The sequence below is a fragment of the Coloeus monedula genome (genome assembly GCF_965178545.1).
Source record: "Coloeus monedula genome assembly, chromosome: 7".
NCBI classification, from domain to species: domain Eukaryota; kingdom Metazoa; phylum Chordata; class Aves; order Passeriformes; family Corvidae; genus Coloeus; species Coloeus monedula.
Genome location: NC_138787.1, coordinates 17,509,291 through 17,531,417, shown reverse-complemented (window position 1 = coordinate 17,531,417; position 22,127 = coordinate 17,509,291). Strand labels below are relative to the sequence as shown.

Genomic DNA, 22,127 nt, shown 5'->3' with positions numbered 1-22,127 from the left:
CATGACTGACCAACAAAGTACTGGGAGAAGCATTGGATTCCATATTACTGCACCTTTGAGTTTTAAGTCTGGGTGGGCTTCAGCACCCTGACTTGAAAAATTTATTTTCTGTGCTGCAGACTTCAAGGGGCTGATGAAAATGTGTGGGCTGGTTTGGATGTGAGCCATGCTTTTTCCACACATCATTGTGTCTCCTGCACTAATGACTCACACCTGCACATGCTGCTATCTGATTTCTAGACAAAGTTATTTATAAACTGGAACAGCAGTACTGAATTCTGGTGGTGTAACTATTCCAGTCATTATTTACCTAAAGCACTTGTCTGTGAAGCACAGACAATTTGGGGACACTGAGTTCGCTCGTCTTTGTGGAGCCATGAAAACTGGATGCAGCTTCTCCCTGATAAAACCCACACTGCAATTTTATCTTGCAGACTTCTGTGGATTTCATGTGGTAACACACTACTTTTCACATGGCTGCAAGATAAGCACAGGTTTCCAAGATCACACACACAGAAAAAAACCGTCCTATCTTCTCTCACAGCAGCTACTGGAATTATTTCCTAAAGCGGATTTTTATACTTGGAGACTTGCCTGTTGCAAACATTAAAAAAGAAAAAAAAAAAGGTATTTTATTCAAGCAAAAATTCGGTTGCCCCAAGCTTATGATTACAGTCTTGCCTGCAGTGTCTCACTCAGAAAAGTCCAGGAAAGTATTTAAACCTTCACATTACAGTCTCTGCCTTCAGACATTCTTCCCCAGTGCTCAGGCTTCTGCTAGCTATGATTGTAGAAGCATCAGCATTTGGGAGCAACTGAATATCACTTTCTCCTTCTTCTGCAAGTGGCCATGAAGTGTTTTTACTACAGCTTCAGATGAGGCCATTTGTTGTCCTTTCTTTCTTTGGGGCAACTTCGTGAAGAGCAAAGAAGAAGAACAGTTCAGAACAACTGCCTAAATGATCTCTCAGTGAAAAGAGAAACATACAATGGGTTACATCCTCAGAGAGATAAAACAGTCATCTGCTGCAGTGTAAATTTTCCAAGATGTTAATCTCATGCCTGGTAAGCACACAGCATCCTGCCCCTTTATGCTGAAGATCACATCGTGTTTTGAATCTCGGATTGAAGTGATTGTGTAGCGAAACAAAGCTTCATTTAAACAAAAAACCAAAACAACAAACTAAGGCTTTATACAGAAAATCAGGTATGTAAGCAAGCCTGTTCCAGTTACTTATAGACATGCATTTTGCTTGGAAGCAACACAAGGTTCTTCCACTCATATACTTGCATATACTTCTCACTGTGTGCCTCAGAAGAACAACTGTCAGGTATCAATATTAATATGGCTGTTGAACTGCACACTGGAGAGCATTTGATTTCAGGTAGCTGAGTTGTGTTCAGAAATCAATATGCTGCTGTCTTCCTTGGTGCAAATTTACTGATGTTAAGGGTTTGCTTCTGCCTATGTTATTAACAGTTCAATATAGGGCCAAATTATTTTAAACTTTTACAGATTGCTTAGCAAAATAAGGCTTTGCTTCCAGTTAAGTACTATCATAGTTAATTAACCTTTAAGTAGTATCATAGTTAATTTAACTTGATGCTGTAGTACCAGGGGTTAAAACATGTCACAAACTCAGTAAGGATATTGTGACTTTAAGCTGCAGAAATAATAGGAAAAAAAGGTTTCCTTTCATCACCCAGGCAATCCTCCCCTCATAGATACTTTACTAAAAAGTACAAGAATAGAACAGTGTTCTTTGACTTGATTACTGTTTGAGTAGGTTTGCTCATTTTTGTCTCCATAATTTTGGACTGCACAAGTTGACATTAATCAAGCAATGAATACTCACCAAGGCAAGGCTGACTGATCAGGGAAGTGCCCTGGGTCATATACCCCTGCTTCTTACAGCTGAGTAGAAGTACAACAAAAAAATTCAAATTCAGCTTACTGCACATTTGTCCACATTTTCTCTCCTTCTGCTTTTATTCCTTTTCCATGAGTTTAAATATTTTCCCAATGCCCAGTGTTTCTTATCTGCTTAAGAAACTATCATTCTTAGTTTAGATTATCTTTTGATATACATTCAATCTTGTTGCAGTTCTTACACCCACTCATTTTTCCATCTTTTCTGTCTTCTTTTTCAGTTTATTCTCTTCTCAAAATTATTATTTTCAACTTCATCTCTGCTTATGAAGCAACTAATTTATCTAATGCTTCTAAGAGAAAAAATGTCTTTGTTTTAATTTGTTAGATATGTTTTTCTTAATAGTAAGACATTTACTACTTCCATAAGGAAAGTATTTTCTTTATTCATGGAACTAGAACAGCCCAAGAAAGAAAGGGTGAGTTCCGCAGGCTGCTTGTCAATTGTCCTATGAAATACGATACAGTCATGTGAATGGGATTTGTTCTTGTTACTTTTCCATGACAAAAGTTTTACCAGTACCTATGTCATGGTGAATTTTATGATATTTTTTAGGAACTGAACTCAAAGCATACATTGATTTCACTGAAAAAGACCAATAGATGGTGCAGTGCTATCAAATCCAAAGAATCAGAAAGCTCTATATCTTTATACAAATTGCCTGAGGCATTTTATAAATAAAGAGCTTGCTGCAAAGACTTTCTCGATTCTGACAACAGACCATTTTTAATTTGTAACCATAAATCTGATTTCATATGCTGGGGTAAAAAATAAGAACAAAACCAACCTAACAAAAAAATCCAGGGAAAAAAAAAGCCCAAAAGACCTGGGAAAAAAATCAACAAAAAACCCCCTACACACACTTTTCCAAACTCCTGTTTCTCACATCAGCTGGTCAGACATGGAAACAACTAGCCTTTTCTGGCATTGGCATTGCCCCTCCTTCCTTCCCCATCTATCCATTTTTACCCCTGAGCAGATTCACAGAAAGCCAAGAACTACATCCATAGTGATAAGGCAAAGGAGTATTTCTGACTTTATTTGCAGCTTTCATGCATGTGGCTGGCAGGCAACCTCTGCACCACCAGCAGTGTCACACGATCTCGCTGGTGGCTGAGCAGTGCTAGTTGTGCAGAGCAGCACACAGGGCCCTACATGCACTACAGGGCATATTCCTGCTCACCTGCAACAGGAACTGCAGACAAATCCAGCCTAAAAGCCTGGAGTGCCTTTATACACTCTCCCCAGACTGACCTGGCAGGTCACAGTCCCTCACTGCTCTAAGGGACTGTCCTTAATCACTTGTGTAGAGCAGCTTTGCTTCTCTCCAAATACTCATCTGTCTACTCAACAATTACACTGAGTTCTTCATTTCCTTTAAACAAATTCAACAATTTTCCTCATGATAGCTGCACTTATGCTGCCTTCAATGTCATCATCTCACTTGGAATATAATCAGCATACAATTGTTTTCTCTTGCAAATGGAAGAGAAGATTAGGTCCAGTAGCCAGGACACGTGGAAGTAAACAGAGTGTTGTGGTTTCTTTCTCAGCTCTGACAGTGACCTGGAGGGTTACTGCAAGCCATTGCTTCTAAATGAACATCAGTAGAAGATTTCAAAGTACCATGAAATTACCACAAAAGTAAAAAGAGCAAAACGTTTTCATTTCCTAAGCAATCTTCATTGAAAACCAGGTTTTTTCCCCTGCTCCCATATCACTATGAAAGTTTAAGTTCTTTAGAAATAAATTTGTAAGAACAGTGAATTTCTTCCTGTTCCCCAAGCAGCTCTTTTCTTTCTCCCAGTTTCTCTGTACTGAGGAACAGCCAAGGCACTGGACAGGCATTGTTTGTTTTCTGTGTTAGTTACCAGTGTGGGTTGCAGACTCTGACTTCAGAGGTGCCAGACCTTCTCCTTGTCCTGCAGCTGAGAAAGCACATCAATATTTCCCTTCTCTGGGACTCTTGAGTAGCAGTGACACTGCTCTTAGGTCTCCTTGGGAGGAGACATCTCTGTAAAGTTATACTGTGTTCAGATGTTAGCAGATGGGAAATGTGCCATAAAGTCAAAGGAAACCGAAACCATGAATTTCTGTGCCAGAATGTGGCAGTGTCCAGTCCAGTGGACAAGCATTCTGAAAACCAAGACTTCCACAGTCATCCTGCAGACATGTGATTCACGTGATGACAAATGTCACACTTCCTAACTAAAAAGGCTCATTACCAACAGCTACACTAGAGCTACCAGACTGACTGCAATAAATACACAAATACACATGAAGCTTCATTTTGAATATAAAAATCAATTTCCCACTGATATGTTCAGCACCCATTTACATTCTTCAAAAAAAAAAACCCACCTAAGCTGCACTTGAATTTATAAGTAATTTGTATTTATGGAAAAAAACTTTCCCTCCCCACACACTGTGTGAAGGCAGACAATGGCAATGGTATCACATTAATAAAATCGGTAGCAACCTAGTACTTTCCATGTTCCCGTAAGTGCAAAAGAAATGTCAAAGGTAGCAACCAGTCATTTTATACTTTTTGGATTTCTGAAGGCAAAAATCAGGTCATGAATGGTTACCACAAAAACTTCTGCAATTTGTAGAAATGCATGGGGAAACTTCAAATACATCAATTGGGACTGGACTTGTTCCATTGAGGAGGTATTTCTGATCATGAGAAAATTAAACAGGTACAGATTTAATATTTATATTTTGATAGAAGTACTGAATTTTACACACTGATTTAGGCCCATTTACACACTCTTTTCAGGCCCATTTAGCACAATTGCGACTGCCAGGTTGGTGTCATTAAAAGGAGAAGTAGACTAAAGAAGTAGATACTGCTTTGAAGCAATGTTATTTTATATAATGAGTGTATTAAGTCTCATGTTGAGCTCTAAGTGCTAACCCTCTCTGAGTCAGCCTTCAGATAAAAACTTTCTTCTCATCTTACTACTGCTCCCTTGTATATGCCCACAAACCCCTCTTATTTCTGCTTGTACAGGCACACACCACGTAAGTTTCTCTGTTTTGCGCTGTGACAAGTGCACGTCAGTTTGGGGACATTTGCTGGCTTGAGCCTAATATTCCATAAAGGAGTCTAATTGCTTCACATGGCTATCAACAAAGAGCCCAGCAATTAAAGCTACTGACTTTAAGGTTTAGCCCAACACTTGAAATGATAACATGCACATTAATAATGCACTTACTATTCCATTGAGCAATGTGAAATGAAGAACACTCTCTTGCTGTGTCCAGATCTGGGCACCTCAGCACAAGAGAAGCATGGAAATCCTGGAGCAGGTCCAGCAGAGGGGTTCAATGATTAGGAGACTAGAGCACCACTCTTACAAGAAAAGGCTGATGGGGCTGGGCCTGTTCAGCCTCAAGAAGAGACGACTGAGATGGGACCTAATCAGTGTCTATGAGTATCTGAAGGCTCTTCTCAGTGGTGCCAGCAACAGGAGAAAATGCAATGGGCAGGAAACCGATTCACGGGAAGTTCCACGTGGATATGAGGAAGAATTTTTTTACTGTGTAGCCTTTTGAACATACAGAAGTTGTTATAAAACCAAAAGATTTTTTGCCACCACTTTTGTTCAGTGTTTGAATGAGAAGTGACACATGATGAGTTCTACCAAATAGCAAATCTATTGAGACTTTTACCTCCGTCACAAATGCTTCCATCTGCACGAGGCATAAGGGGAAAACAGATGCTAGCAAAAGCATAGCAACAGGATAAAAGGGAATATGCTGAAGGAAGACAACACTGCTTGTTGCAAAAGTGGTGATGCAGCTGTTGAAGTAGAAGAAAAACGAGAGATGTAGAATGAGCCATAAACTAGCAAGCAGAATGACAAAGTTCTGAAGAAGCAATTAAAGGAAAAAAATACTTTTTTAAACCACATGAATTAGTGTTGGGCTTTTCATAGCAGCCAAGCTGTGTACATCCCGGCTCACAGCCAAGTGTCAAGAATTCCTTTCCAGAACTTTAGTGTGCAATAGCCTGACAAAGAAAATATTTTCAAAAACAGTTTGAGAAAAAAAATAATTTGAATACACTAAAAGAAAAAAGGCAAAATTCAAAGGAGTTTCTTCTTGAGAAAAAAAAAAAAAAACAAAAAACCATTCACCTTAAAAATCTAAAATGTGATAAAGCTATTAAGTCACTGAAAAAATATTCTGTCAGAAAATGTTCAGCCACTTTCAGCATGTAACAAAAGAAAAGGTTGTTCAAATTTTAATAATTGATGATACTGCTAGACTGAAGCACCAATACATGCAGAGATGCTGGATAACTTTATGGATGAACAGGGAGACAGCTACTGAGTGCAAGCCATTCCTTGGATCAGGCAGCCATAAGACTATTTTTGAGTGATGATACCTGTAGTACACTTCAAGTCTCTTCATCTTGTCAACCTCAGAAGAACACTGAAAAGTGGGAGACAAATAACTTCTGAGGCTACACAACAAAGCCGGGGCGAAGAAATAGCAAACATTGTTTGCTCAGTATTTAAGGTAGATGTGAGAAGCCTCTCCTAGGCCGGTGTTAGAATCAGACGGGCAAGTAATTGAAGTTAGGTTCAGTCGGATTTTGAGGTAATACAAAGGGGTAAGAAACCTGAGGCGCTGGCTGGCGCCGTAGTGCCTGGCATCCACTTGATGGCACTGTGAACAGGCGACTTGGCTCGCAGCGGGGACCGCGCCGAGCGCTTCCACCGCGCCCCGAAGGGTAAAGAGCAGGCTGGAGGTGGAGAGCTGCAAACACGTGTAGCCTGCTCGGCCTAAAGCTGGGCTGCACTCGTATGGAGTAAATGTCTATCCCAAAGTGCAGAAGCACCGTAAGGATGGCTGACTTGATTTATACTTAATTAACACTTACAAAACATGCTGCCGTGCTAAAAATGTACAAAACCCCGCAGAAACATGAAGCTATAGGACAGTCACCACTTATCTTTGGGAGCCCCTGCTCTAGCTACACAAGCTCACTTAGGTTTGTAGTATTATCACCACCAAAGAGGATTGCAAGCCACTAGAGGGGGTGAGACCCTTTTCTGGTAGCACACTGCAAGCCTCAAGCACAGGAGTGCAGGATGCTTTCCATCACTTGTCGCTGTGTCCCCAGCCCGGGTCTGCCACAGCTTTTCACTCCCTCAGCCCCGTCCTTTCCTGCTTCCACTTCCCCTCTCTCTGTTGTAAAACCTGTATTGAAGAGATAACAGTTTCTGTATCCCTACATGTGCTTCTAAATGCTATTTAGCTATCAGCCCATTCCCATTTATTGGGCTGATGAAAGTGATAAGATATCAGCATGCATCTCTGGTTACTGCAACAGTACCAGTCACAAGACCACAGATTTGAGTACTAATTCAGTAGTCCCACTGTCAGACTAACAGGAAAATTACAACCATGCCATTAGGCATGGCAGCAGATACTCACAGCAGCAACTGCTGCAGAGACCTCTGCTCCTCCAAGAAAAGCAGAATCAACTCAGAAAGTTAAAATTTTGAGAGAAAAGGGAATGTGAAATTATTCCATTATAGGAAAAAAACCCAACAGTGCTGCTGCTGTAACTCTGCCATTGTAAAAGATGCATCCAGATACACAATGTTCTGGTTATTGTTCCTGATATTAACTTTCATAGCTTTCACAGTCATATTCATATAAAGTTTCACTATTTAACTTCACATCAGAAGTACAGCAACTATGCTAGAAAAGCAGGTTCTGTTTAAAAATATTAATGAGATACTGTTTCAACAGTTAGATATTTCCTGCTTCAACGTCACATTCTACTACAAGCATCTAACATTTAATCCTTTTATATAAGCAAAAATAGATCTTAGTATCTGACTTGACATATCTGTTCTAATAAAACCCACAAAACTGACAGCAGATGCAAAACAGAAGGCCATGCATATTATAATAAAATTAAATTAGAATCAATTCTGATTATTCATCTCTAGTTCAGTTTTCATTAAAATAAAAAGTCTGAGTACCTGATGAGACAATAATTGAAATATTTTGTTTTAATATTCAGGACATACTATTTAAGTATGACATCAGTGTGGAACATGATCACTGCGTAGTTACTCAGTGGAACTCATATTCATATTCATTTTATTGAATCCTTATACATGGAACACAGAGGCTTATCAAATAAGTTTCTCACCATTCCTACTCTGAGAATGGAATTTAATTTTTAAATATTAATTTTAATTTTTAAAGAATATGTTAAAAGCTGTAATAGATTAAGGGGAAAAAAACCCAACCCAACCAACCGACAACCCCCACCTCTTTATTCTTCCAAAAGTAAGCATTAATGCAACAACTTCAAACCAACAGCTGAACACACATAAAAGGCTCAAGCTCATTCCTATAGGTTTTTATGGGGGCTTTTCATATCTCACTGGAATGGCCTCTGCTTCCTATGTATGGTGATTTCCCAAAACCCACTTCAGAAAAATAAAATGCTTTCCATTTCTAAATGAACTGCTTGGTCTGGCAGCAACTACTGAGTTCATCACGCAGTGATTTTGTCAGATGTTCATGAAATCACACAAAACCAGAGGTAATTTCTCCACTTACATGGCAAACTACAGTCTCTTCATTACATGTTTTTCCAAAACTTATGTTAAATGCAGTACCTTGTTGCTCTAATTTGTTAGTGAGAAGCTTCTTGTCAATCTGCTGGTTTAACACTTCTTCAGGTAGACTTCAGCTTCTGTAAGTCATCCACATCTTCACTGCTCTAATTCTACCAATTTCTTGAAGTTCAGGATTATTTGATATTGTTTAAGAAACTAGAGATCAGAGTTTACCCTTAAAACAGCTGTATTATAGAGATGATATTTCAGCTGCTGTGCATGTCTGGTAGGGTAACAACAAACTTTGCCACCACTGAGATTCAAAATTTTTAGACATTCAGGATTAAAAATTCATGACTTTACACTTCGAGTTGAAGAAGCCCCAAAACCCTAGGCTAGAGCAGATCACCAACCTTTGTGATTCAAGCACAGAAGCAAGTACCCAGGCCCCACTAACCATATTTTCTACTTTGGGTGACAGAAGAAGAAAATTCCGATTGTGTTTATGTCTTGGAAAGCTTCCTCCTTTCAAAGCCTCCTCTCCTTAGTAGGGAGCAGTACCATTTTCACAGCTATTCTGCTCAGTAGGACAAATCTGCAGGGCTGCTCCAGCTCAGACCACAACATGTGGTCCCGGTATCCTACAAGATATCCCACTGACACTCACCACATGGCAGCTAGGACATCCTCAGCTCTTGGATCTCCACAAGTCCATCGCTGCTTGGCACCCCAAGACACAGCCCTACACACTGCGCCCTGTCCACTACAGCTCCAGGGCATCTCCACTCACCTCCCAGTTTAAAACCATGCCACAACACTGGAGAGCTATTACCAATGAATTTGCTTTGTAACCATGACACCAGCATTGCAAAAGGCTATTCTGTTTTTATACAGCAAAAGCTTTTTCTTAAAAAAAACCCCCAAAACCCAGCAGAAACCCCACCCCCAAAAAAAACAGAAAAGAGAAAAAAACAAGGCTTGTTTTTACCCATTCTACCACAGGGACAGCCAGTTGCCAGCAAATTAATACTAAGGTTAAATTCATGCCAAGTTTGGTCCAAAGAATTTCGCCTCAATAGCTGCCAGTATAAATATTGTTTTGTTTCACTAAAAATGTATGTGGATAATTATTCTAAGTAATAAGGTTCCCCACAGAACAAATTAACATTTAAGGGTCCTACTCACAGCTTTCACAAAGCACTGTTAAATGAAGCATTCTTTCTGGTGCCCCTGCCTCTATCACTATGCTATTCACAGGAAATATTTTTCTAAATAAAGTTCGATAAACCTGTTAAGGATTACTTGAAGTGCACTGCATCATTTCCTGCCTGAAATTTCTGACTACCATTCAGTATTATGAACAATGTGGCTCAATTCTCTTACTGCTCCAACAACATCTCAGCAATAAAAATCGTCATAATATTGTTTTAACCCTAGTTTAGTCATTGCCAGCTATGCAAGAGATGCAAAATTGTTATCATTAATGGTTAAACTCCTTTAGCTTTCATGATTTCAGTGAGCTCCTGTTTAGAACATTTAATCTGGCTGCACAGTAACTCTTAATTTTGTTGACTAATTTTACTGGTAACCCATGTTTTCCACGCTTTGTTGTAGGTTGGGGTTTTTTGAATGAAAAACACAACATCCACAGCGATTCAGAGAGCTCTGGAATCTTTCATATGAACAGAAACAATTTTTGCTAAAATGAACAATCAGCAAAACTAACTAGCTAGTTAATGGACAAACAAAACTTTCTTTTCACGGTAATGCAGTGATAGCAAGATGACAACAGAAGCAATGAAGACATGCCCAGGCTTTCAAAAAACAGTTCTGGGCATAAGAGGTAGTTTTAAAATACTAAGAAAAGTGCAGTTGTTGGTTTTTCAGGCTCGAGTGTACAAAAAATTTGTTCAAATGTCTTCTACTTCTCCAGACATGAAAAGTACCAACTGTCAGAGCAGTGAAGAGGCACCGACCAAGGGTTTTGGGGAGTAGGCACCCCTTCTGCCAAAGCAGACAGATGACTGCAAAAAAACCTGCTGCATCAGGTGGGAACCGGTGAAGATTTCTGGGGCAAAACAACTGGGATGAAAATGGATAGGGAATGACTTTTCACTCTGTTTACTAAAAGCAAAACAAGAAGGAATAACATGAAATTAATTAAAGTCACATGGCAGTTATTCACACAATATGCAGGATATTGTGAAAGTTATAAGCTTGTCTTGCTTCAAGAAATGCCTGAATAAATTCCTAAGCAGAAAATCCCCGGGGTGGTATTAAACACACAGATACCATGTCTGGCCCTGAGCTGCAAATAACAGTACACTGGTGGGCTATATGGGAGAAATACCATCCCGTGCTTGCTTCATTCCAGGCATTTGCTTTCAGCTGCTGACAGAGAAAGGTCCCATGAAAGACGAGGACAAGAGTTTTATTCATTTGTGGCCACAGATTTAAGCAGCCATTCCCCAGATATAGGGGAAACACATTCCTGTATACTCCTGACAGGCATTACAGCTGCTTACATACTCCAGCTGCTGGGATGCAGACAGGAATTTCTCAGGTGGACAGTTGCAAAGATAGCATGAAGGAGGGCTGAATTCCTTCTAATGTACAATCAGGAGTTTTCCAGTTAAAGACCAGTGGCATTTTTGCAAGCCAATCAAAGACAGCAGGGTTGCACGATTCTCATGGGGATGTGAAACACTATAGGTAAAGCTCAGAGATGAAAAACACTACATGCAAAGCTGGGACTATTAAACCAACGGCTGAAACAGATTTTTGTGAAATTGCTTTGGTGTTTTCTAACCAGATCTGTTCAAGTAAGGGATGCTACATGCAAAGAAAGCAGTCAATAAGGCTTTGAAAGCTCAGGCTGAGTCAAAAAGAAAGAAAATTATTTCATTATTACAAAGTAAGAATACTTAAAATAGAAAATCTAATAGCACATATGGGACCACCTAATGTCATTTTTAGAATTATGTTTCAGAAGAGAGATCACTGTAAAGTGATTCGCTCAAGGGGATACTGTGAATCAGTGCTAGAGCAACAATACTGTTTTAATTACAGTTTTTTATTAAGCCTGTATTAACATGCTGAAGGTCAGAGGTTGACTCAATTTTTAGCAAAATTATTTGCTAAGAAGTTTTCAACATCTCATCATGTAACCTATAGCTACAGATAGGCTCTGCATCACTATTCCAGGGAGAAATACTTTTGATGGCAGGAACTGCTGTATGAACATTTCATTCTGCTTCAGGAAAGATAAGCAATTCACACGAGATGCAAAATGCTATTTTCTAAAAGTATATCAAGCCTTGAAGTTATTATGAAGAACAGCTAGGGAGAACTGAATAGACTGACAGAAGTTCAGAAAACACTTCACTAGGGACCAAGTCCTCCCATCCAGCCCACAGGGCACATCTCCAGTAACTGTCAGAAATAAAGGCTTCACCAGCTGTAAGGTTTCCTCTTACATGCTTCTGTAACAGGGCCCCAGTGCAGATTTCACTTCAAGCAAACAAAATTTTTTCTAATAAGCTATCTGATCAAAATAATTTACTTGGTTTAAGGGAGTTTTGCCAAGAACAGGAAGACAGCTGAAAGTAAAAACTTTATTCCTTAGGTAATATAAGAACAGGGTTTTCTCCAGAAAAACAAACAACCCCCCCAAAAAACAATAAAAAAACCCACCAGACCAACAAACAACCACCAAAATCTAGCTTTTCTAGTCAATTCCTTATTAGACAGTACCTAAGGGTTATACTCTAACACAAATACACATCACAGCTTTCGAGACCCACAGGCTTGCTTTCTGATGACAGATGTATTAAACAAAATCCTAATCCTCCCGAGCCTTTGTATTATTGCTGTTTCAGCATTCAAAGCATTTAACTGAGAAATCTATTAATAAAAAAATGTAATATTAACATCACCCTTTCTAGTTACTAAGGTGTCTGAGAATTACCATCAGAACTGCAGAATTCTTAGCTTTTAGGCTTCCTGTTGAAAAATGTATTCTGCTTCTCATTGAATAATGCAGTATGGCTGCACAAGGGCTTCCACGATATGGCATTTGGTTGCACTACCAGTCTTCCTGAGAAGTTGTTCTTGTGTTTGACCAGTAGAGATCTGGACTCCTTTCTCCTGCTGCAATGCCCTGTGAATACTAACAAGAGGGGAAAACAGAACACAAGCTCCAGGGCTATTTCTATGCTTCAGAATTTGCTGGAAGACCCAGCGTTTCACTTAGAAAGATTTAGACTCAAGATACTACTGAATGCTTCATAATTCATGTCTCTGAATATATGAGTTATCCTCATCACTCCTCTGGATTTTTTTCAAACAAGGATATAATTAGTAAAAGTAATTTTTGATAATATGACTGAACTAAGCATGAAGGAAAGCAGCACAGTCTACTGTGAACCTGTCCTCTCCAGTTGAAGCCACAGTAGCCAAAACTGCTCCATAACCAATCTCTTTTCAGTGACCTGACATGGATGAATTTAAGCCTCATAAACTGGCTTGGGGGTCTGCATTTAATTAAATGTTCCTATGTTAGAAATGAACAGAAGTTTGATTTTTAAAGGCCCATGAAGTCAGCAGAGTTTCTTTCATTTAGTTTAGTGAGCTCTGAGTCAAATACTATGAACATTAGACAAATTATAGTCTAGGTTTACAGATAAGAGCTCTTGTTTGTTCAAGTCTCTCCATATTAATTAAGGAGATATAAGCACAGGCAATATGGGAAGAACCAATAGGTTCAGATTCCTGCTGGCAATTGCAGGAAGAATCCAGATGTCTTGTAAAGTAGTGAGAGTAAGGAAGGTAAGAACAAAACTCCAGTCCCCACAATAAAAACCCATGACAATTTGTCTTGAACTGTTCTATAGAGGAAACCCTTCCTGATACCAAATCTGGCAATTTGTTTATTTGTTTTATGATGGCATCTAGAGGCACCAAACAAGTATCAAGAATGTAGTGTAATATGTACCATAAACACACAGCAACAAAGCAGCCCCTGAGTCCAGAAAAATACACATTTATATTTGAAAAAAATATGTAGTTCACTGAAATATCACTGTAACACATCTTAGCCAGGTTTCCATACCTCAGAGATAAAGACGTCCAATTCAAATATTAACTGCCAGTCTCAAAACAGAGGTATTGATACAGGGAAGTTTTTGTTAAGTTTCAAGTACATTTTGAGTTCTGTAATGAAAAAGAAATCTAGACTTTCAGCTTGAAAACGTGACTGAATGTATACAAGACTGAGAGAAGTCCATGCAAATGTCTGTCATGGCAGTCATTTTGTGCTGTTGGTTGCCAACCAATGGTGTTAAGCTGCCTTGATAAAGCAGATATCCTAGTGGCAAATTGCTTTAAACTCCCCCAGCAAGACAGTTCAGTTACTGTGATTTATTTTAATTTAGATTTGTGTAGAAGTACTTTTCAAGAAGTGTGCCTAATAGACCATTAGAGTTTTCCCAGAGAGCTGTAGTGCTTCAGCACCTTCATCCTTCAAATGTCTTTGTTATTTTCGGTCTTCTTTTGGCAAATTTGTCTCTTGCACTGGGAGTTAAGTGACATATGGGTCACATGATACCTTTGAGGATTATGCCATTTTTAAATAATAGCTTTTGGAGTCTCACTGCCATGCCAGAGAACCATTATTAGCAGGAGGTTATCACATATTGCAATATATGAAACACACAAAAAATTCTTTATCTAATTTGTTTCTCATGTTCCTTTCTTGTGGATCCATCAATTATTTTCAGGTGACACTTTTTTGTAAATTCCACACATTCAGAGAGCCGGAGTTATCATTTTCACAGCAGTCAGACATGCTTGCCTGTTCTGGATCACTTCCTTTCACAGTAGTTTTATTTACAGTTGATTACTTCCCTAAGATAAAGAAATGGTCCTTACTGACTTTGAAACTGCTATCTGCCAGTGTGACTCTAAGCTCATCACGCAAAAACTCACAGAAAATGAATTAGCAGGTATAGCAACATCCCTGGAAATCTTTCATCACTATGGTAGACCTGGTATAGGATATATTAAAGCTTTAACTAATATGGACCAAAAAGAGCACATTAAATTGGAAAATTCAGAATCACAAGGCTATTAGGAAAGTAAGAAACACAGATGTTGGGGCATGAGAACACTTATCTTCAAGCCCCCACAAACCAAATGCATATCAGATAAATCCTGGAATCTATAGACATATATACTTCTTATTACAACTATCCACAGAGCACAGACAACCAAATCCACTTTTTACTTCCCCCTCCCAGGTCTCACTGCATCCAAACTATTGGTTTTCAGCAAAACCAGCAGGGTTTCATTTGAGATGGCAGCCCTGGGTACTTTCCCTGCAGTCAACTCACTTCTTCCAGACGAGGATGACATCAGAGGCAGAGAGAACCAGGATGCCAATTTAAGTGACCATGGAGCTGCTGCTGTGTTTGTTAAGCCTCTCTGATGAAGGACTAGATTTGTTTTGGCACTGCATTTCGGAAGACTCTAAAGAGCAGACAATAATCTAAACCACAGACTGTCAAGCTCTTGTTAGGCTTTTCTCACCAGTCCTAGAACAAGTATGACTCACCAGCAAACAGCACACACACTTAAGTGAATCTTCAGCACAGTACAGGGAATGCATGTAGGGTGCATAGCTCTTTCCAAGGTTTCGGGGCTTTTATCTTTCTACTCTATGTCTGTGCAAATGAACTGGTGTCTTCATTTGCAAAGTACATGTAAAAGTGTATCACCTGCTATTTTTCCAAAAAGTTACCAATTACACAACATAGTGTAATAGTGATGGCTGTAAATCAGGTATTCTAATATTGTTTGTAGCAAACCGAAAATCTCCAAAATAGTCTGTTCAATGTTCTGTTCTGATGCTGGGGTAACAAAACGCATTTTGACATTGAACATCTTTTTCTCATGCCTGTGGCTGTCATCTAATTCTGCACTTAAACAATGAATTGGCTGCAACATCCCTAACATCAAAAGGAGAAAAGAAATTTGGCAGTGGGAAACAATAATTAAATGTGGAAAATTCACTTCTATTTATTTTTAGTGTTGTGCTTTTAACACTGTGGTCAGACATATAAAAGAAAACCCTGAGAATTTGCCACAAAAAACAAAACCAGAAGAACTTTGCAATATAATACTGCATTTTAGATACTGCAAAATATAAACTTGGTTACAGCTCGAGAGCATTAAAAACTCCTCAAATCTTAAATATTTTATTTGCTATTAACTTCCTGAAAATAACTAAGAGTACATAAAAATGATGCTAGCATCTACTTAATTCTAATTGAAAACATAAGTCTTTGTTTCCTATTGACTCAAGACAGCAGTGCCACCAAGAGACATTTCATTATACAATATAGTCTTGTTGTTTTGTAAAAAAAACTCCAACAGATTATTTTAATTGCTTTGCACAATACTAAGAGAGGAAAGACTCTTGCAAACAAGAGCCAGACTCAAATGATACTGACATTTCTCTGAGAGGGTTTTGGGGGTAGGAAAAAGACTGCTGTTTTACATTTTCATTTTCTAACCATTCTGAAGCTGCTGATCATCAGAAACTGTAATATCAACATAAGCTGCATATAGGTCTTTCACCAGCTACTTACCAGACTTTTCTGCACAAGTCACCTCAATACCCAGGCTACCCCAGTTTTCTTCTCTTATTCTGTAAAGGCTTTCTCAGTTTCCACCTGCCTCCTTTTCCTTACAAATATCTATGTTGATATTACGATTAAAAAATCCTGCTTGCTAATCCTGCAAGACAGTTCTCCTGAAAGTATGTGCTCTCTTGCTTCCCAGAGGTATATCATGCTCTCTAGGTTTCCAACTGAGTGAAAAAAACTTAAAAGCATGGGTTTTGAAATAACAGTACATGGACTGCCAGGCCTCATTAAATCCAAGATCTATTACAGGGCAAAATGATGGTTATGTTCTCATTTACTTTTCCATAAAATCTACATGTCAGAACCCATTCAATGTACTCGTGAAGAGTTCTAACATACAGGCTTATAGCAGTGATATAAATTACTAGGAAAAAATTAAAATGACCAAGTATGGGCAATTTGCTGATGTTTAGATAATATTTGGAAGTCACTGAATGGAAGCATATTTGTATATTAGAATATTTATATAATACACAATTCACATGTACACAGTTGTTTTGCTAGTTGAATGTATGAAAATCAAATGTAGGATCCATGATAAAAGCTGCATTTTAAACAAAATTCCCTTTACAAGGACAGTACTAAAAATGAAGTGCTAAATACCCTGTTCAGAGAAGGTTTAATTCGCATGTAGTTAGCTACTAAGGCATACATTGTTAATAAATCAATTTTAAACATCCAAGATTCTCAAGAATCAAAAGTAATTCAGAAGCAACCTATTCCTATTTCTAAAGAAGGAATTTAAGAAGTACTGGATAACTTCAGATAAAGTACCATCCAAAAATTGAGAGTTATATTTAAAGTCAGTTAATTCAAACTAAATCACTATGCCGAATCAGTTACACAAACACCTTGCAGAAACAAAAATTAAGAGTCAATTAATTTTATGGAAAAAAAAAAAAAAAAGGGTGTATAACATCAACTGCATTTGAATCAATCTAAAGAGCTTTTTGGAGGAAAAGTCTACCTCTAACTACACTTCCACAAAAATGAGATTCAATGCTATTTGAATACATAGAAGAGTAGTTCCCTATTACATGCTTAAAGGAGATTCCATTTCTCTCTCCTGGGCTGACAGAGTTGCAGTTCTGTTCCTCCCCAGTCACATTTTGGCTTTGTGCACATTTTCCCTCCAAGGTCAGCTGAATACATTTACCTTCAACAGCACCATTTCCTATTTTCCCTGCTGTCTTTAATTCAAGTTCCTTTTTTGCAGATACTTCTACTTTCCTGCCTTTTGAGCTTACTTTACCCTCCAAATTCCACCTGACATATACATACCTGGTGTTCCTTCCCATCGTCTTTGTCCTTTCATGGGTATTTGCAAGTCTCAAATATTTTAGAATAATAGATTTGTATATGCATAATTTCCTCTAAAATAAAATTTCTTTTGAATATGCTACAGGCATTTATCCCAAGGAAAGTACTAAGAGAAGATCTTGATTTGTAGAGTCAGCAGCCTTAGGAGTATCTCTGTGATAGTTTCCCCCCCAAACTAATTCTTACAGGTCAAGTTTTCAAAAATTAAAAAAGTCTTTCTACTAAAATCTACTACATGAAAAAGTTCTGCAAAAGATTAAGTTGAAGTTTCAGCCAGAGGAACTGACACATTTACAGAACAGGTTTTCTATTTTTTTCCCTTTCTTATTTCTATTACATTTTCTATTGCAAACAACAAAAATGTACACTTTATCTTATGCACTTCTAAAAAAATTGTTAACACAAATTATGTGCTATTTACTAATTTAGATTAAGTCTCTCTAGACAAGTCTACTGAATTAGAGAAAAAATTTAGAAAGCATGCAAAAGTAAAGGTAATCTTACTTTTTCATCATCATCAGAAAAAGGGGCACCTCCTGGAGTCTTATTTATTGCTTGGGCAACACCAATAATCTCTCCATCACTGTTTCTTATGGGCATGCACAAGAGTGACTTTGTCTTGTATCCCGTCAGTTTGTCAATCTCATCATTAAAGCGTCGATCCTTCAAAAGAAAATAAGGAAGCATTAACATCCATTTCATATATCTAAGCTTTCTTCAGACAGCAAAGTACTTTTCTTGATGTCCAATACGGTATTTTTCAGTAGCATTATGCTGTTGCTTCTCTGTTACCAGCCTATTCTTTATTAGCTGTTTCTCCTCACTTTTCTCAGGGGATCAGTACAAGGCTTACCATTACACAGTCACATTCACAGAAGTCCCACATTTATGTGTCAGTTAGAAGAATGTCAGCCAAGGCTGATACCTGCCATTAGTAACGTGATCATCCGTATGCACTTCTGCTAGGCCCTGCTGCCGTTTCACACCCATGTTCTGTAGATGCTCACAGTGTCTCTGTCAAGTTAATGGAGACTCTTTTTGGCCCCATTTCTGTCTGTTCAAGCAAGACTGGTTATGTGGACTAGTATTGCAATGTAGTACAAACACGGTCTCAAAGAAATACAGTAAAAACCTCAGCTCTTTCTGGAAACTAAGTACAGGAATGTCCCTGTTCAAAAAAAAGCACAGTGCAGCAATCCATTCTCTGGAACAGTAAAGCCCAAAGTGCAGATCATAAAGTAACTCAAAGGAGGCTGAAAAGTTAGGAGGTAATGCTGACATCACTTTTGTTCATCTTGGTAGAGCATAGTCTTCAACAGATCTTCTATCAGCCAGAGAGGAAATTACTGCTTTTCAGCAGCTCGGTTCCTCCAGGGTGAAGAGCATTTGTGCTTCAGACAATAGTTATAGCCAGTTCAGACTCTACTAACATGAGGGAACTAAGCTGTTGTACAAAATTAAGCACAACTTTTTGTTTTCAAAAGTTTAAACAATATTGGCTGTGAAAAAATGCCCATATTGTCTCAAGTCATGAAAACAATCCACGCAGTGCTTAATTTGATTGTGATAACGATTTCATTAAAATTTTACTGATACTAAAACCTGACCATTTTTTTTCTTGACAATTTTATATCGATTTCTATTTCCCTGTTGCAAATTCCAGATGCTATCAAAATAGTCTCTTCTAGTCACCTTGAGACATGATTTAGAAATGCTCTATTCTTACCCATTATAAAGATTAACATTACATTTGGCTACTTTATTACCTATTGCACATTTTCCAACATTTCAAGCACAAGGAATTAATACCAAACATACCCAACAAATTCTTTGGGAGAACCAGAACTCCCATGATGGATGTTTTTTAATAACAGCATCAAGAACACAAATCTGTCTGATCTTGTCATCTTTCCATATGCTTCTGAACACTTTTATATCAACTTCAATAGAAGCTGAACTTTTCTGCACAGGTAGAGAATCCTGCCTAGAAAGATACGGTTCTTCTACAACAGAAGAAAGGAAAATGCAGTGCAATTATCACACAGTAGGCTTCACTAATGAATAAATTAAACATTTCTTCCAGTACTTCCTGATAATGTCTGAACTACTATTTGGAATTAGCAATTGTTGCTGAAATATTGATAATGTATTTTGTGCTACTGAAGTCAGTCCCTGCTCTACTTATTTTGCACCAAGCAAAACAGAATACACGGGGAGAACACTGAAACAACAGTGTGCCTTGAGCAGCAATACTGTTGTTGATTGATACCTAGTGGGCCTTACAAAAAAGTAAACCTTCAAGGGGCAGTTTAACTGAAAGAAACAGCTGTTGGTCACACCAAAAGTGAGTTGAGATTTCCTTATCTGGATACACTCCATACAACTGATACATGTAATCATTGCCTTTTCAACAGGCCTCAAGATTAACATAAAAAAATGCTGCTTGATCTGCAGGGGGTGGTGGTACACAGGAGAGGGGCTGGTGAACCTGTCTGAATGAGATCCAGCTGTATCAGCCCTACAGCTGCCAGTGCTGGCAACACTTAGCAGTGATGAGCTATGGAGCAAGTGTTCCTCAATGGATGCTATGGAGTACTAGAGACACAGGAGGGATTAGCAGCCTGAAAAGTGCTGGTGTTTCCTTTAATGTACACCTCGCTCCTGCTGCATTGCTTCTCTTTTCAGGCAGATCATGGAAGTTTCCTGTTTGTGTCTCTCCCTGGAACCTCTACACTAGGAGGAAGCAAGTATCAGATTATATCCACTGATGCTAGAGAACCAGATGACCTTTTGCAGAAGGGTATAAAATATCTTGGAGTTGAAACTAAAGGTACAGTAGTCTAAGAAAGTTAATGCATTTAATTGGAAAAATTAGCCGTTATCGAGAAAAAACTCACTGACTTGGTAAAAGCTGAGAATCATCAAGATGTGAAGTGAACCTATCCCTAATCTTTTGTGGAAAAGCATGCCAGAATTTCATTTGGATGACACTGGAGAAAGTGATGAGGAGAGATAAGTGAACAAAATAAAATGCTGCTCCTGGCAACATTGCTATTGCTGGACCATGCAATATGCATAGAGAACAGAATGACTGGATGACCTGCATTATGTTCCAAACCTCTTATCCCCACACTCTCTTCTTTCATCAAGTATTGTCATAACAGGACATACATGGCAGGATCTAACAGAGAAGTTTTACTGAGTTTAACAGTACCAATAAAAATCTCAAGATCCAAGTGTGAACTGTGATGGCCAAGAAGCTTGGACAAAATTTATACCTCCCTCTCCTCACAGGGTAGTAACCTTGAGCAAGGAGGCCTGTTTAGCAGCTGATAACAAAGCTGGTAAATCAGAGAGAAGCTCTTTGTCAGATTGCAAACATTTTGAGATATAAACTGAATTATCCCCACATGTTGGAAAAGCCTGCAACATGACGGGGTCCTCATTTGCACCAGGCTCCTGGGTAGTAAGAATTATCAGTGTTTATGACAGCAATGCAGCACTTGCTTTTAAGTTTTTTACAATTAAGTTATATATTCAGAAATCAGGGGCAGACTAAACAAAAACTTTTGAGAGAGAGACTTCCCCATAATTCTAAGTGTACTTACAGTATTTTCATGCAAGAATGCTCATGAATTAAAGTCTTCCACTGACTGTTTAAAACATTACTAAAACCAAACATACCTGGTTTTACTGCTTCTATATAATGAGTTTTCTACATAGAGATATTAAAAATGTGAAGGCTGAGGCACTTTTAACTGGAATTTTACATCTGCCATCAAGAAAAAGTTACTCTGTAGGACAAACCCTATCCTAGCCTTAAGGATATTTATTGGTTGTAAATGTTACCCTGTGAAAGGTGATGATCAAGTAAAGACACAGAAGAGAGCAAGTTTGATCCATCAATACAAGAGCTGGTATTTCAGTTACCTGCACAGAAACAATGTAGTCCCAGTTTTCTGGACATATTTGAAGATTGCCAGTGAATGAAACCAGACAAATATCTTCAAGGTTTTATTCTGTATAAGACCAGATTAAGGTACAGAAAGGCTTTTTTTTCCATTAGTATTCTAGAATCATATATTATCAGAATCTCAACTTTCAACTAAAGTTTTGGCTTCTGAGCAGTTTCCCCAACTGCCTTTTGGTGTTGATTTTCAGTTACAGTAGGTAGTTCATATGTTGTTAGCAAACATACAAGTTTCACTGGGTTTTTCTGTCTTTTTCAAATGTGGGGTAACTCTTTGAACTTGAAAAGAAAACATGTCTTTTTATAACCTTATCAAAATGAATACATTTTATGTAAGCATTATTACCATGACTTAGAAAAACAGAAAAAAGTGTAACCCTAACCCAAGTTAGCTAAGACTCAAATATTATAATGGAGGATGAAATCTGCTTCCCAACATTTCCAGGAATTAAGTCTTCATGACAAAGCCACTTCCTCTTTGTCCAATATCTAAGGAAAAGTGTTTAACCTACTGAAATGCACCAAATGCCTCAGCCAAAGCTGACAGCTAAAAGAGAAAGCCATTTCTGATTTTATGATTTGAAAACACTTTTCAAATCTTTTTATCACG

At 38.3% G+C, this 22,127-nt stretch overlaps 1 protein-coding gene across 2 annotated transcripts in view; it reads right to left on the bottom strand.

Annotated features, from left to right (window-relative positions):
* PDE11A (phosphodiesterase 11A) overlaps positions 1–22,127 on the bottom strand; it is a gene marked incomplete at both ends in the record, with an annotated part of 115,728 nt that overhangs the window by 79,625 nt on the left and 13,976 nt on the right. For both annotated transcript variants that reach the window (XM_082285507.1, XM_082285506.1), the window contains one exon: positions 18,052–18,210. In XM_082285507.1, the coding sequence (XP_082141633.1) occupies positions 18,052–18,147 (96 nt within the window). The remainder of the gene's footprint in view (positions 1–18,051; positions 18,211–22,127) is intronic.